Source organism: Ornithorhynchus anatinus, chromosome 12 (genome assembly GCF_004115215.2).
Source record: "Ornithorhynchus anatinus isolate Pmale09 chromosome 12, mOrnAna1.pri.v4, whole genome shotgun sequence".
Taxonomy (NCBI): domain Eukaryota; kingdom Metazoa; phylum Chordata; class Mammalia; order Monotremata; family Ornithorhynchidae; genus Ornithorhynchus; species Ornithorhynchus anatinus.
Genome location: NC_041739.1, coordinates 49,928,681 through 49,946,356, shown reverse-complemented (window position 1 = coordinate 49,946,356; position 17,676 = coordinate 49,928,681). Strand labels below are relative to the sequence as shown.

Below are 17,676 nucleotides of genomic sequence, written 5' to 3'. Positions count from 1 at the left end.
TGGTGCCGCTCACCTTCTCCCTGGGCCTCCATCTCTCCCGTCTCGCCGCCGACTCCTGGCCCACGTCCCGCCTCCGGCCTGAAACGCCCTCCCTCCTCAAATCCACCGGACCACCACTCTCTCCCCTCCTCAAAGCCTTATTGAAGGTCCATCTCCTCCGAGATGCCTTCCCTGACTGACACTCCACTTTTCCTCCTCTTCCCCTCCCTTCTACGTCGCCCTGACTCGTTCCCTTTCTTCATCCCCCCTCCCAGCCCCACACCGCTTATGTCCAGATCACTCATTTATTTATTTATAATTGTCCGTCTCCCCTTCTAGACTGTAAGCTCACTGTGGGCAGGGAGTGTGTCTGCTATACTGTTGCGTTCTACTCTCTCAACCGCTTAATACAGTGCTCTGTAGAGAGTAAGCACTCCATTCATTCATTCATTCATTCATTCATTCATTCAACCGCATTGATTGAGCACTTTCCACGGGCAGAGCACCGTACTAAGCGCTTGGGAGAGTGCAACACAACAATTAGCCGACACATTCCCTGCCTACAGTCTAGAGGTGGGGAGACAGACTTTAATATAAAAATAAATGACAGATAGGGACGCAAAGGCAGTGGGACTGGGAGGGGGATGAAGAAAGGGAGCAGGTCAGGGTGACGCAGAAGGGAGCGGGAGAAGAGGAAAGGGGGGAGCTTAGCCTGGGAAGGCCCCCTCGATAAATACGACTGACTGGCTCCCGACGAAGTGTAGCCCTCTTAATTTAAAAATGCATTAAACTCTGATCTAAATAACCATAGACTCCAGCGCCAGCAACCGACCTTTCTGTTACGATCGATCACCCGGACGTTTCAGTAGCAAGAGAGGATTCTAGTTTTATTTAAAACCGAATTCGGGTCACTGCTCAAACTTTTTTCTAGAAAATGCAAAAAAAGGCACGTTTGACAATTGGAATGGATGGCTCCGACGAGGATACGTCATTACAGTCGAGAGGGATATGAAAATTACTTTCCTGTTTAATTAATATTAATCTTACCGAGATCGCTGTTAAATTCAAAGTAATTACTTGGCTAAATGTTTCTATAATACACTGAGAAATAGTTGGATATTTATTTTCTCAACCAGCAGGCATCCAATAAAAGGAAAGGAGAGAACTTCAGCACTAGCAGATTGAATTTCCTAGGAGCCAGTTTCTTGCGATTCCAGAAGCCTGCAATAACCTGCAAAGCCTTTTTTTAATTTTTAATGGCATTTGTTAAGCATTTACTATGTGTCAAGCACTGTTCTAAGCGTTGGGGTAGATAAAAGTTAGTCGGGTCAGACACAGTCCCTGTCCCACTTGGGGCTCACAATCTAAACAGAAGGGAGAACAACTACTGAATTCCCATTTTGCAGTTGAGGAAACTGAGGCACCGAGAAGTTAAGTAACTTGCCCAAGATCACGCAAGGAGCGGAGTCAGAATTTGAACCCAGATCCTCTGGCTTCCAGGCCCGTGCTCTATCGACTAGGCCACGCGGCTTGTCTATTGCAATTCCTAGCCTATGGGGTTAGGAAAGAGATCGGACCAGACCGTGAGCCCGTCGTGAGGAGGGATTGTCTCTTTATTGCTGAATTATACTTTCCTAGAACTTACTTCACAAAGTAAGTGCTCAATAAATACGATTGAATGAATGAGTTTGATTGGAATAAATCTGTCCAGGTCTTAGCACAGTGTGAGGAATATAGTCACTATGCATTAAATACCGTTATTATCATTATTACTATTACTAGAAAATATATACGCCAGGTTTTTTGTATCTGTTAAGCACTTACTATGTGCCAGGCACTGTACTAAGCACTGGGGCAGATAAAAGCTAATCAAGATAGACATCAATAAATATATGTGTAATATTGAGAAGCAGCGTGGCTTAGTGGAAAGAGCACGGGCTCGGGAGTCAGAGGCCATGAGTCCTAATTCCGGCTCCGCCGCTTATCAGCCGGGTGACTTTGGGCAAGTCATGTCACTTCTCTGGGCCTCAGTTTCCTCATCTGTAAAATGGGCATGAAGACTGTGAGCCCCACATGGGACACCCTGATGACCTTGCATCTACCCCAGCACTTAGAACAGTGGTTGGCACATAGTAAGTGCTTAACAAATACCATCATTATCATTATACTCCAAGTTCTCTTCTTACATAACTAAGCACACCTGAAAAACCCCACCCTAAGGAAAACTCACACTGTTGTATATGCGCACAAACCACTTATTTCGACCTCTGGCTCTGCACTGTGTCCAAACAGGTTTGTGTTGTTGGATGAAAATTCCCTAATTCCCTAATAATATGCTAGCCAAATGCATTATTATTATGTAAGCTTGTTGAGGACAGGGAACGTGTCTACCTGCTTTGTTATAATGTACTCTCCCAAGCGCTTAGTACAGTGCTCTGCACATTGTAAGTGCTCAGTAAATACCATTCATTGACTGATTAATGTCTCTCTCCTCGTTTGGCCTGCGAGCTCATTATGGGTAGTGAATGTGTCTACCGATTCTTTAGTACTGTAATAATAATAATAATGGTATTTATTAAGCACTAACTATGTGCCAAGCACTATTCTAAACTCTAGATAATAATCGTGGTGTTTTTTAAGCAGTTGATATGTGCCAGGCACTCTACTAAGCAAGAGGGTAGAAACGAGCTAATCAGGTCGGACACAGTTCCCGTCCCGCGTAGGGCTCACGGTCCTAATCCCCTTTTTACAGATGAGGAAACCGAGGCCCAGAGAAGTGACGTGACTTGCCCAGGGTCACAGCGCAGACATGTGGCGGACTAGAACCCGGTTCCTCTGACCCCCAGGGCCTTGCTCTATCCAATAAGCCACACTCTGCTCTCCCAAGCACGTAGTCTACCGTTCTGCACGCAAGAAGCACCCGATAAATACCATCCACTGATTGACTGATAGATCGATCGATCGATTAATGGACGAATCGCAGTTCAAACAACCTGACGATAAGTCGCCAATCTCGGGCTTGAACATACTTACCGCATTATATCGTAGTCCCCCGGGCCCGGGCCTCCTCTTTGAATCGCCTCTCGCCTTCCCGTCAGATGGCCGAAATAGACACCTCTGTACTTCCTAGTAGAGTACGGACCGTCCTGAAAGAGAAAAACAGCTTCCGTTGTCATCGCTACGATCCAAATTGTTCTTGTCCTGTGGAAAAGCTGTCTTTTCCAGCATTGTCTGGGGCGACCCCGGTAGCGCCGTGGCCTAACGTTAAGAGCTCGGGCCTGGGAGTCAGAAGACCTGGGTTCCGATCCCGGCTCTGCCGGTTGCCTGCTGTGCGTAACCTTGGATAAGTCATTTCACTTCTCCGGGCTTCAGGTCCCTCATCTGTAAAATGGGGATTCGGAACCTGCTCTCCCTCCCATTTAGTCACAGGGCCCCATGGGGGACGGCAACTGCGTCCAACCTGATTACCTCGTATCCACCCCGGCGCTTAGAACAGTGCTTGACACACAGTAAGTGCTTCACGGATATTATTATTGTTATTATGGTTTTGACAGTTGAGGTGAGCTGACGGGAACGTCGGATTGCTTAAATGTACAATCGGGAAGTTTAATCGCCAAGGAAAAGATGTCAAATATAACCAACTGAGGGAGAGAGAAGAGAAACCAAAATGCTGAAAACAGGTCTGGAAGAGGACGGCGTCCCACCGCGGTCCTGGAACGCCCTCCCTCCTCACGTCCGCCAAACTAACTCTCTTGCCCTCTTCAAAGCCCTACTGAGCTCACCTCCTCCAAGAGGCCTTCCCAGACTGAGCCCCCCCTTTCCCTCTGCTCCCCCTCTCCTTCCCCTCCCCTCAGCACTGTGCTCATTTGTATATATTATTTATTACCCCATTGATTTGCTTAATGAGGTGTACCTCCCCTTGATTCTATTTATCTTGAGGATGTTGTCTTGTTTTTGTTTTGTTCTGTTTTGCGCTGCTGTCCGTCTCCCCCGTTTAGACTGTGAGCCCGTCACTGGGCAGGGATGGTCTCTACCTGTTGCCAAATTGGACATTCCAGGCGCTTAGTACAGTACTCTGCACATAGTAAGCGCTCAATAAATACTGCTGAATGAATACGAATTGGAAGTGTTGACTTGGGAAGATGACGTTAAGGGGCGCTTTAAGGGATGCTCCATTTGAACTGACTCACTAATCCATTACCGATTTGTCCATGCCAAGCGCTTAGTACAGCGCTCTGCACATAGTAAGCGCTCAATAAATACTATTGAATGAATAATCCAGGCTCTTAACCTATCCCGCCTCAACTCCCGCATCAGCCTCCTCGTCGGCTTCCCAGCCTCCTGCATCTCCCCTCTCCAGTCCCGACTTCACTCTGCTGCCCCGATCCTCTAAAAAAAGGTCGATCCAGATCTCCCGGATCCTCAAAAACCTCCAAGTCCTGCCCGTCCGGCTCCGCGTCAAACAGAAACGCCTTACTTATCGTCGTAATTAAGGTATTTGCTAAGCCCTTACTATGTGCCAGGCACCGTACTGGGCCCTGGATCTAGATTTGGGTATCATCCGCATAGAGGTCGTAGTTGAACCCCTAGGAGTGAAGGAGTTCTCCGAGGGAGAGGGTCCAGAGGGAGAAGAGAAGGGGACTCGTTCCTGTCCAAGTGGGAAAAAAAAGTGCGAATTAAAAGAGTTTCAGTAAATCCAGCTGTCGGGGTGCTTAAAACTGGGGTGGGCTAAAGGGTGAGACCGAAGAGTTGCCACCCTGGAGATATTTTAAAGAAGGACGGACTGCCATCTGCCAAGGCCATTTGGACAGTCACCCGCCAGGAGCTGGGAGAGGTAGACCAGATGGTCTGGCAGGGTCCCTCTGGCCTGAGATGGTTATTTAAAGTCCCTTCCGGCTTTAATACCTTTGCATTTGATGATTCTCAAGGTGCCATAATGAGCGAGCTCTATCAGAGATCTTCACAGTTCAATCAGATGTCGGCAGGAAGACGCTTTTAAGCCTCAAGCGTCGGAGTGTGTCGGTGAAGGCCCTTTGAGCTCTTTGCAGGAATCCACGGTCGCAGAGCAGAAATTTAAAGACTGGGTGGCACCTCTAATACTCTAGGTTTGACAGGATTTGGGCTGGATTTATTTTGACTCGTGAGGCCGATGAGTATCATGCAAAGTAGGCGATGTTTTTATTTTAAAGAAAAAAAACCGAGATTCAAATCACAGATAAAAGGAAAAGGGAGTCTATTTCCCTCGGAACTTTGCTTCTGAAATGGGATGCGAATGATTATTTCTGGGCAAGGCTAACTCGAGGATTTGATATCAAATCCCCAAAAATGTCTGGAGACAATTTTCAGACTGAACTATTTCCAGTAAAAACCGAAGGGGCCACTAGATTAGAAAGAGTCGGATATCACACAGCGTAGGATGCACGGATAAAGCAGATCATTCCTCTTGATCCCTCAGTAATTATGCTCGCGTAAGCTCGTTACGGGAAGGGAACGTGTCTGCTAAATCCTGTTGCACTGCATTCATTTATCCTTTCCAATCGTATTTATTGAGCACTTACCGTGTGCAAAGCACCGTACTAAGCGCTTGGGAGAGTACAAAATAACAGTAAACGGGCACGATCCCTGTCCACCACGAGCAGCATTTAGTACTGTGTTCTAGAGTAAGCGCTCAATAAATACAACTGGTTGACAGTGGCCCTCATTATAGAAAGGTTAATAATAGGAGCTCTAAAAACAAATCGCCTGAACCAATAAAATGTTATCTTCCAGTTGTGATCATCTGGAAATCCACAGGGCTAAATCCACACGGGAAGAAACTCAAATCTGAGGCCTTTTTTGGTGGGCTTTGGCGAAAGGGCTCATCACCGAACATTTCAGCTCCTTTGGGAACCATCAAAATCTCAAATGTGCCTCGGTTCCCTCATTTGTAAAATGGGGACTGAGTTTGTGAGCCCCACGTGGGACAGGGACTGTATCCAACTCGACGTGCTTGTATCCACCCTAGGGCTCGGGACAGTGCCTGGCAAACAGGAAGAACTTAACGGATGCCATCGTTATTTTTATTATTAAGTGGTGGAGCTGGGATTCGAACCCAAGTCCACCGACTTCCAAGCCTCTGCTCTGTCCACTGGCAGGCCCGCGGCTCGATTGAATGATTTCACGCGAAGAAAGATCATCGTATTTGGCGGGTGAACCAAACCCATGTTTAACGAGACCCGAGAGAGAGGATCCGAAACGATCTTACGTCGCGGGGTTGCAACGGGGGATTTCCGAAAGATCAGTTAATCAATCGACTGTATTTATTGAACACTCACTGAGTGGAGAGCACTGTACTAAGCAGTTGGGAGAGTACAATGTAACAAAGGTGAGAGACGCGTTCCCCGGCCACAACGAGCTTTTAGTCCAGAGGACTCATCTGGAAAGATGACCGAGTCAGGGCTTCCTTCATTCATTCGGTCGTATTGATTGAGCGCTTACTATGTGCCGAGCACTGTACTGAGGGCTTAGAACGTACAGTTCGGCGACAGATAGAGACGATCCCTGCCCAACGACGGGCTCACTGTCTAAACGGGGGAGACGGCAAAAGAAAACAAGTAGTCGGGCATCAATACCATCAAGATAAATAGGATCGTAGATATCTCCATATCATGAATAAAATAAATAGAGTAATAAATTTAATGGATACAAATATACACAAGTGCTGTGGGGAGGGGAAGGGGGGAGAGCAGAGGGAGGGATGAGGGGGGATGCGGAGGGGAGGAAGGGCGGACTTCCTGACTTCTGCCTTCAAACCCAAGTTGTAACCGAGTTGGGAGCAGCATTCGAACGATATGATCTCAGAGCCGTTTATAAAGTTCTTACTTTGACGCTCTTCAGCTTCACGTGCCTCCTTTATTGTTGACGTCTCCAGTCTCCCCTCTTAAGTGGGCAAGCTCCTTGGGAACATCTTCCGTACTCCCCAGATGCCTAGGACGCAAACACCACACCGAACGGGCTCCGGAGATGAGAAGCGGTGTGGCCGAACGGAGGGCGCGGGGCCCTGGGAGCCAGAGGCCCGGAGGAGCTGGGTTCGAATCCGGCCTCTGCCACCCGCCAGCTGGGTGACCCTGGAGGAGTCGCGTCACTCCTCCGGGCCTCAGTTACCTCATCTGTAAAATGGGGATTCGACACCCGTTCTCCCCCCTACTTGACCGTGCGCCCCGTGGGGGACAGAGAAGAGGCGTGGATCGGGGGAAAGAGCCCAGGTTTGGGAGTCGGAGGTCATGGGTTCGAATCCCGGCTCCGCCGCTAGCCAGCTGGGTGACTTTGGGCGAATCGCTTCACTTCGCTGGGCCTCGGTCACCTCATCTGTAAAATGGGGACTAAAACCGTGAGCCCCGTGTGGGACGACCTGATTACCTCGTACCCCCCCCAACGCTTAGAACAGTGCTTTGCACATAGTAAGCACTTAACAAATAGCACCATCATCATCATCATTATTATTATTATTAAGTTGTATCTACCCCAGGGTTTAGAACAGTGCTCCACACCCACTAAAAGCTTAACAAACGGCATAAAAAAATTTCTGCTGCTATTACAACCATCCTTCCACCCCCACGCCTAACAAACCGATATTCTCAAGCTAATAATAGCTTGGTATTTGTTAAGGTGGTATTTGTTAAGCGCTTACTAGGTGCAAAGCTCTGTTCTAAGCGCTGGGGGAGATACAAGGTGATCAGGTTGTGAGCCCACATGGGGCTCACAGTCTTAATCCCCATTTGACAGATGAGGTCACCGAGGCACGGAGAAGTAAAGTGACTTGCCCAATCCAAGTTTGAGATTGACTTTCTCTCTTTTTCTTGCCTCTGCACTCTGAAACGGATAGAAGGGAAAGGGGAGTCCTCTTAAAAGATGAGTTCTACCGATCGTTTGCCGGTTTCATCTCGCCGTGGAAAGTGGGGGCCCTTAGCCCCCGAGAGACGCAATCTGATTTTAATAAATATAAGGACGCCCTCTTAATAAAATCCCCAGGGCATCCCCCGCGATCGCTCTGGCCCATTTATCTGACTACTAAAACCGAGCCGAAGCGCCTTCCGAAAGGACGAGCGCCAACGGGCGATACGTCTTCAGGTTCGGAGGCAGTTACGATGACAGACGGACCAAAGTTCATTTCGGAATTCATTTTACGCCATATATCATTACAAGTGCCGCAAACTTTCTACTTAAGAACTGCACCGCGACTTCATCACGTTGTCGATTTGTTCTATGACGGGCATTACTGTAATAGGCGGCTAAGTACACAGAGTTATAAATCCACTCCAATTTAGCAACGCTTCTTTTACCCGTACCGTGTACTGAGGACGTTGCAGAAAGAATGAACTCTCTCCCACATATTAAGTTAACGTTTTATATAGCTCTGTCAAAAGAAAAAAGAATCGATAGCGCCGAAAAAGAGCATTTTCATTAAAAATACCTCTACGTGGGCATTTTTTATCCCCAAGTATTGTAAAGGGAGTTTATGTTTGTTCATTTGACACCGCGATCCAATACCTTAACGTCCGGGGTGACGCCGAAGAAGTTTTATTAAGGTCAATTCAAAATACGGAGTTTCTAGCGGGTCGACGCTAAAAGCATTTTATGGGTGATCCGGTAAAATTCTCCAATTCAAAGGCACGTTAACCAGATCATCGCTCTACATATACAGTGGAGAAGTCGCGGCGTTAAAAATGATACGAATCGATTGCTACTTAACTCGCTAACTCATTCGTTTCTCAGGTAGAATACGCCATCTGGAACGGAATTAAAAAGCCTTTGAAAAATCCTGACGTGGAATGAAGAATAAATCGACGGAACCCGACCGGCTCTAAATCACGACGCTCTCCGTGCCGAGAGATGTTGACGACGCCAACTTCAAGGTCGCTGTTAATTTGATAAGTCATTAACAAATAAAATATGGCTTGATGGAAGCAAACTCAGCAAGGAGCCGCATTATTTGAAGCGAATGGTGTGACATGCTCGGAGGAAGAATTGCTAATCGTCACTCCCGCGGACAGCGAAATGAATGACGAGAGTGCTCTCCGACTTTTTATCCCGGTGAGCTTCCCGTAATTAAATATGGAAATAGATTCCGTGAAGAACGAGATTCCCGGAGAGCATTAATGGAGGCTCTAATGGGCTGCTTTCCTGGGTGGGAGCACACAGGTAACGCCCCACCACGCCACCGTTGGCAAATACGGACTTTAATAGAAATAAATAAATGATAGATATGCACATAGGTGTCGTGGGGCTGGGAGGGGGGCGGGGGATGGATAAAGGGAGCAAGTCGGGGTGACGCAGAAGGGAGTGAGAGAAGAGGAAAGGAGGGCTCGGTCAGGGAAGGCCTCTTGGAAGAGATGGCCTTCAGTAGGCTTCACACGGGGGGAGAGAGTGATTTTCTATCGGATTTGAGGAGGGAGGGCTGGAAAACCTTAACCTGACAAAGTGGCGGGAGCTGGGGCCCTGAGCTGCCTGAACAAATTGCGAAGACGGAAATCGGTGCTGCAGATGGTTACTTCTACATCTGATCCGGTGGAGACGGGGAGCCCATTTTCCCTCTCACTGAAGGCCGGATGCAGACATCCGGCGGCTCTGAGGCAGGACTCCCCCGGCCCCCGTGGGGACGTGATTCCCTCCCACCCGCAGACAATGAAACGTGATGCCCCCACACGCCACATTTGGGGGAGAGCGTTTCTCCGCCGCTCCCCGTCTAGCGAGGGCCCGGGCCAACTCGGCTCTCGCCCCCGCGACTTGCCATCTTTGGGCCTCCTTGCTGACCTCCCCGCCTCCTGTCTCTCCCCACTCCAACCCACTCTTCTGTGAGCGACTTGCCCAAAGTCACACGGCTGAAAAGCGGCGGAGCCGGGACTAGAACCCGCCACCTGACTCCCAAGCCCGGGCTCTTGCCACTAAGCCCCGCTGCTTCTCTATTACTAATCCTTCTACTATAACTACTCCTATTGCTATTCTTACTACTGATTTTATTAATACTACTGTATTTTTTACTCATCTTATTTCTCTAGCTTCCCTCTCAGGGCGGCACCCGGAGAGTTTCCAGTCCTCTACCAGTCTCGGCTACGGGAGGGAGAGTCGAGCGGAGGCCTGTCCGTTCCGTCCTAGCTCGGCCGGCGGCTAGCGAGCGGCGGGCCATCGGCAATAGGGCAAAACTCCCCCGTGCCGGGCAGCGGCGGTCCGGGAGAGAGTCGAGGGCGGAGACTCGAGTTTACCGCGCGGAAGGCGGCCGTGGTCAACCACGGTCGGATTTTTCCCAAGAAAACTCTGTGGATCCACCACTGGAACGATGGCAGATGGAGAGCGGGGTCTTCTGGTGGTGTCGCTATGGGTGGGAGACGACTCGACATGATTTCTCAAGCGCTTACTATGTGTCAAGCGCTGTTGTAAGAGCTGGGGACGATACATATTAATCAGGTCGGACAAACTGCCTGTCCCACCTGGGGCTCACGGTCTAAGGAAGAGGAAAACCAAGTATTTCATCCCCGTTTGGCAGTCGAAGAGGAAACTGAGGCACAGAGCAGTGAAGTGACTTACCCAAGGTCGCATGGCAAGTGGCAGAGCTGGGATTGGAACCCAGGGCCCCTCACTTCCAGTCCCTCTGACTACAACTACAACTATTATTATTATTTTCACTACTACAGAAAAAAAAATACGGCGTGGGGTTTATGAACGATACACAAGCTGGTGGTGTTCTTCCCGCTGTGTGACCTCGGACGAGTCGCTAAATTTGCCTGTGCCTCAGTTTCTTCATCTGTAAAATGAGGATTAAGACCGCGAGCCCCATGGGGGACATGAACTTTATCCGACCTGAATTAATCTGTATCGTCCCCAGCTCTTAGTACCCGCCACATAGTAAGTGCTCAACGTATACCATAAAAAGAAAAAAAATCTGCCTTCTAAATGCTTGGAACTTGGACCACACGGATGCATAACAAATGACTAAACTACTGAAAGGTAACATTTAATTTTATTTTCACTGTTTACGATACAGAAAACGTCAGCATGAAATGTGAAACCATCTTTAGCCAAAACAGCTTATTAACGACCATGGCACCGTAAATGAATGAATGCGCAGCCTCGAATCTGAACACTTGGGGAATTATTTTTAAAAGAATCAATGCCTCTTCTGCCCTCTAATGCTTTTTGTGTTTTTTTTAAGTAAAAGAGAACTGCATTTCTAAGGTCTACAGACAAATGCATGGAATTCACTCAATTCTGAAAGCAGCAGATTATGGAAATTTAACATTTCTGCTAGCCAAGACAGACGTGTGATAAATTACCGTGTTGCTCCCCACATGACTTACTGGATAAAAGATTTTGGACAATCGTCCCCCCCAGATTACACAGTACAATAAGACATTTGGCCTGGAGGCAGGAGAACGGATCGATTGACCTCGAAAGTCCTTTCGGAACGATGATTCCAAACGAATTGGGGAAGACTTCTTAATCCTTGGCCGGTAAATCGGAAGAGTATTCCTGAACACAATCTGGAGATGGCTTGGCCAACTTAACAAATAAATTAGTGATCGTTTGCATCCTCTAACTAATAATCATACAATTACGGTATCTGTTAAGCGCTTACTCTGGGCCAGACACTGTTCTAAGCGCTAGACTGTAAGCCCGTCATAGGGCAGGGACTGTATCTGTTACCGATTTGTTCATTCCAAGAGCTTAGTACAGTGCTCTGCACATAATAAGCGCTCAACAAATACTATTGAATGAACGGGGTGGATACAAGCTTATCGGGTTGGACACAGTCCCTGTCCCATGGTGGGGTTCACAGTCCCGATCCCCATTTGATAGATGAGGCAACTGAGGCCCGGAGAAGTGACTTTCCCAAAGGCAAGTGGCGGAGCCGGGATTAGAACCCATGACTTTCTGCTTCCCAGGTCCGGGCTCTATCCGTTATGCCACATATCAAGTGTTTAGTGATTACCACCATTATTTTCATCATCGTCATTACCGACTGCATAAAGTGGTTTGAAATGACTTACCAACATGGGTTTGTAGTATGCTGGACCCAGGGTTTTATCGCTGGGCGGTGGGAACTGTCTTAAGACGGTGCCATCTTCATTTATTTGATATCCGAAAGACTGTCCGGGAGAAGGAATAGATGGAACATCTACCTTTGGGCAAAGTTTCTGGTTTGTTGCCATTTTCTGGAAAGCAAAGTTTGAAAAAATTGCACTTACCCTGTGTTAGAGCAAACTGACAAAAAAAAAAAAGAATCAATGGTGTTTTCTGAGCATTTTCATGACCCTCACCGACAAGGGGCTAGAAGGGGAGACAGATATCAAAATAAATTCTCGAAAGGGGAAACGGCCGAACGTAACGATGTGTTCGTCGGTGTGGCGGGGCCGAGGGTGGAGTGAATATCAAGCGGTTAGAGGGTACAGACGAAGCGCGTAGGCGACGCAGAAGAGAGGATGGGGTTTTAGGAGGGCTTTGAGGATGGGGAGGGCGCCGGTGAAGATGCGACAGATATAAATGTCCCGAGTCCGAGAGAGGCCGTGGGCAAGTCGGCGGTGGGATAGATTAGACAGAGGTGCACAGCGTTGGAGTTGGAGGAGTGAATTGTGCGCGTTGGATTGTGGTAGGTCGGCGAGGTAAAGTACGAACGGGAGAGACGATTAAAGCCGGACTCGGGGATGAAGAGAGACCGTCAAAGCCCAACAAATCCATCTATTTGAAAACTCACGAATCCCAGGGCGCAATGCTTCACCAGCTCATTCAGAAATCAATCAAGCGATCGTTGTCTCTTGAGCACTTACTGTGTGAAGGGCATCGTACTAAGCATTCGGGAGAGTACAATATAACAATAACACGGACCCGTTCCCCGCCCACAGTGAGCTGAGGGGAGACAGACAATAATATAAATAAATACAATGACAGATATGTACTTAAGTGCTGTGGGGCTGGGAGCGGGGGTGAATAAAGGCAGCACTGCAGGGTAACACAGTACTCAAAAGGGGCAGTAACAATTGTCTGGATGGTCTCTATCTGTTGCCGATTTGTACACTCCAAGTGCTTAGTACAGTGCTCTGCACATAGTAAGCGCTCAATAAATAATATTGAATGAATGAATGATTTTTCCTTCCTCTGTTGACTTTTAATGCTTAGAGGAATTATTTTCTTGAATCTACGCACCTGCATTCTCCTTCATTGGCCCTAACCCTCACAGCCTGGAGGGGGCCGGACTTTCGGGGCCTGCTCACGGAACTTGGGGAGCTCTTTCTCCCTCTGAGGGGATCCCAACCCACTCGTCTCCTCTACCCGGTTCTCTGCTTCCCCTCGGCTCGCCTCTGCTCTGCTCCCATCTCTTCCTCCTCTCCCCCATTCTCCAGGGTCTTTCTGCTCCTCTCCCTCATTCTCCTGCTCCCTTCTGCTCCTCTCCCTCATTCGCCTGCTCCACTCTGCTCCTCTCCCTCATTCTCCTGCTCCTCTCCCTCATTCTCCTGCTCCTCTCCTTCATTCTCCTGCTCCCCTCCCTCATTCTTCTGCTCCCTTCTGCTCTTCTCCCTCATTCTCCTGCTCCACTCTGCTCCTCTCCCTCATTCTCCTGCTCCTCTCCCTCATTCTCGGGCTCCTCTCGCTTATTCTCCTGCTCCTCTCTCTCATTCTCCTGCTTCCTTCTGCTCCTCTTCCTCATTATCCCACTCCTCTCCCTCATTCCCCCGCTCCCGTCTGCTCCTCTCCCCCATTCTCCTTCTCCCTCCTACTCCTCCCCGTACGAGAGTAGGGAGGCGGGGGGCAACCCCTTAAACCAGCCGTCCCAAGGCGACCCTGGGGTACAGACCATCTCAAGGTCAAATGCTCTCTCGTGATCTCCCGAGCCGGCAGGCGGAACTCGGAAGTGAGGGTGGGACACCGCCCCCGCAACCCAAACTGCCAGATTGACAGCCCAAGTTGGGAATACAGAAGGTGTCCCTCGCTCCCTTGCCAGTCAGATTAGGAACGGAGGAGGGGGGAGGGCAGAGATTGGAGAAACTGAGGCCGGAAGCTGGAATGGCCTAAGGGCACAGGTGATAGATACCCGCCGCTTCTAACCTTCTGCTCAGAGGAACGGGTCGCCTCTGTCCAGAGCGTGAGAAGGCCGCTCTGCCTGCGGCGAGTGAGGAGCCGTGGGATGGGGGAGTGTCCCGTCCCGCTGAGCGCTCGTGGGGTTGGAAGCCAGACGCTTCACCGTGGGTATGTAACGTTTACACGGATGTGACGTCTAAGTGGGTGCCTCCCCAGGGGGACGTGAACAGGGTGGGAGCTGGCCGCCTCACCGAGTGCCAGTAACCGCAAGTGGGTAACGCATGACTGGGTTTACCGCATAAGTGTATGTAACTCCTAAGTGTATGTAACTCACTAACGCATAAGTGTATTTAACGCAAAGGTGGATTCCTCCCGGTGGGGCGAGCGCACGGTGGGAGCCAGCCGCCTCACCACGTTGTGAGTAAATCATAAGTGGGCTCGGGTGTCCGGCCACACGCGGGTAACATACCAGTGTATTCCTCCCGTTAGGGAAGCTTTAACCCCATATTTCTCCCAAAAAGGGAAGGCCCATTTGTCGTGTCTAAATAATTAAATAATTCAATTCGTCCCACGGAATAACTTCCATACAAACTCAGGTTTTCCATCCCCGGCCTCTCTCTCTCTCGCCGCGCCGATTCCGAAAGAACCAGTCCCCGGCGACGGGTGACACCAGCCGAGCTTAAAAATGCACTTTGCTATTGCTGGGCCAAAATAACGTTATATTTTTCGGGTGTGCAAAATATTTAAATAGCCTTGGGCATATTTTCTTCATGCCTACCAGTCTGTTTTCCATCTAACAATTTAGAAACCAGGATGTTCAGTGACCTGGAAATAAGATAAAGAAGACCTCATATGCTACATAATGATCTTCTGTTCCAACAGCGCACACTGGTTTCTTCTCTGTCTCGAGGTACAGTTCTGTTTTTCAGTCCACCGTCGTGTATGCGGTTACCAAAAATGTTGATTATGGGATTGGGAAAGTTTTTCATGCTTCCCTCTTCCTCCCTTTCCAAAACTCAAATAGATTCTTTTTTCATAGGGAAGATATATTCAAAAGATAATTAACATCCCAGCGTTTTCTTGAGCATTTGGTACCTCAAGAAGACCTGGACTTTGCTTTATTATTAATAATAATAATAGTAATCGTGGTATTTGTTAAGCACTTACTACGTGCCAGGCACCGTTCTAAGTGCCAGGATAGATTGCAAACAAACAAAAAGATATTTTAATGGTATCACCGCCCCAAAAAAAACCTACCAATTGAAAATGCGGTGGAGCCTCTTTCAATTTGTTTTTCATAATCTGCAGTGTCCCCCGGTAAGACTGATCGTAACTGCCAGGTCCGGGAATGATCGACGTAAGCGTCTTAAAACGCATCTCTCTGTTCTGCAGGCTCATGCAACCTTTAACTTTGTTCTGAATTGGAAAGGGGAGAAAAACACAAAGCCTTTAATTAAGAAGACAAGCACTGGGATTTTCAATTCCCATTTCTGGCCTCCCCAAATGGCCCAGGGGGATTATCAGTCGGTCAGTTCCCGGTGTGTACTGAGCGCTTACTGTGTGCGGAGCTCTGTACTAAGCACTCGGGAGAGGATAATTCGATGATAAACAGGCACATTCCCTGCCCACAACGGGCCTAGAGGACAGTCTGAAGCCCAGTCAGTCAACGGTATAATAATAAAGGTATCTGTTAAGCGCTTACTATGTGCCAAGCACTGTTCTAAGCTCTGGGGCAAATACAAGGTAATCAGGTTGGACACAGTCCCCGTCCCACCGGAGGCTCACAGTCTTCATCCCCATTTTACCGATGAGACCACTGAGGAGGCCCAGAGAAGTTAAGCGACTTGCCCAAGGTCACACAGCAGAAGGTGGCGGAGCCGGGATTAGAACCCACATCCCCCGACCCCCAAGCCCGTGCTCTTGCTATCAGGCAAGATTGCGTCAGGGACCGTGTCCCACCCGATTAGCTCGTATCCACCCCAGCGCTTAGTTCAGTGCCTGGCACGTAGTAAGCGCTTAACAAAAACCATAAGTATCATTAATATTACTAGGCCGCGCTGCTTCTCAAGAGAGCGATAAACAGACACATTCCCTGCCCACAATGAGCTCACAGTCTAGAGTTCGAGTTTACAGTCCCCCCCTCGCTGCCTTCATTCATTCATTCATTCATTCGATCGTATTTATTGAGCGCTTACTGTGCGCAGAGCACTGGACGAAGCGCTTGGGAAAGTACAACACAACGGGGAGTGACCCTTTCCCCTCCCGGACAGCAGAGTCGGTACGCACGTTCCCTGCCCGCAACAAACTTACGATCCAGAGGGGAGACGGACGTTAATATAAACAAACAAACTAGGAATAGGATAAATAAATTACAGTGCTTGGCACATCGTAAGCATCTGAACTAATATCATCAGGATTAGCATTTCATTCACACAATCAAGCTGTAGGCTATAGCCTTTTATAGATCTCCGGCAAACCATTCGACAGATTAAAAGAAACAAATAACTGGCAAAGAGCAGAACTCCATAAATCAAATTTCAGAGTCCCACCGGAATTTATCCCTGCATAGTGAAAGTCACTAGCGATCGAGCAGTTAAGTCCTACGGGGGAATTTAGAAATCCAGAAAACCAGGTTTCCATTATTCAGGGCTTTAATGGATTATTCTTAAATATGAATAGCCAATCCGTTAAGCGCTTACTATGTGCCAGGCACTGCACTCAGTACTGGGGCAGATACGGGCCGATCGGATTAGACACAGTCCACGTCCCACATGGGGCTCACGACCTTAATCCCCAATTTACAGATGAGGTAGCTGAGGGACAGAGAAGTGAAGTGTCTTGCCCAAGGAAACACAGCGGACAAGTGGCGGAACGGGGATTAGAACCCAGGTCCTTCTGACTTCCAGGCCCGGGCTCTACCCACTAGGCCACCCTGAACCCACTTCCCCCTTCCCAAAACATTTAGCCTCTCGGTCCCTGAGATCCCAGCAAAGATACACCCTCTTTGACAGTAAGATGTCGGTTGAAGTGACCCTTCACTTGGTTTCCAGGTCTTTTGAAATCTAAGCCTCGGTGGGCATTCCATCGTATTGAACTAGATTTTTCCAGAGTTTTCAAGTGTAAGGAATCTGGGTGATGTGGGGACAAAAATAATACACCAAAACCACTCCGGCATATTCTTACAACTTTACTTCCCGCAATCTAACAGAGTTGAACCGGACATACCCGGCAAAATCCGGGGAAAACGAGCCTAATGGATCTTCCTGAATTACCTCTAGTGCGATTCATTTTTTTCTGCTCATTCTTGTTCCCACCGCTGAGCGATTTCCTCTGGAAAATCCTATAAGGCATTTATTAATCTAAACCAGTGAGCCTAAACAGAAAAACGTGCTGGCCTACTCCATCGCTTACCCAGAGGAAACCCAGCCTCACGCCCGCTCGTGGGAAAACGATTCTACGGCTCTCTAAAGGCTTGGCAAAATAACTGGAAAATGTCATGCGACTAAGACTCTGCCAAATCATTTTCTGAAAAACAGGAATCCACCGCGTGAAAGAAAGCTCGTCCCTAGACCGTAAACTCTTCTCTGGACTGCGAACCTACTGTGAGCAGGGAATGTGCCTTTTATACTGCCGTGTGGTCCTCTCCCC

General features: G+C 48.6%; 1 protein-coding gene across 4 annotated transcripts in view; it reads right to left on the bottom strand.

The window, feature by feature from the left end:
• The window catches only part of STPG2 (sperm tail PG-rich repeat containing 2), a 419,016-nt gene that overhangs the window by 394,246 nt on the left and 7,094 nt on the right, over nt 1-17,676 (bottom strand). For 2 of the 4 annotated variants that reach the window (XM_029076955.2, XM_007668299.4), the window contains exons 3-5: nt 15,286-15,444; nt 12,003-12,167; nt 3,013-3,125 (exon numbers count right to left, since the gene is read on the bottom strand). In XM_029076955.2, the coding sequence (XP_028932788.1) occupies nt 3,013-3,125; nt 12,003-12,167; nt 15,286-15,444 (437 nt within the window). Of the gene's footprint in view, nt 1-3,012; nt 3,126-12,002; nt 12,168-15,285; nt 15,445-17,300; nt 17,561-17,676 lie in introns of those variants that run through there. The other 2 variants (XM_039913718.1, XM_039913717.1) reach the window with 2 other exon arrangements.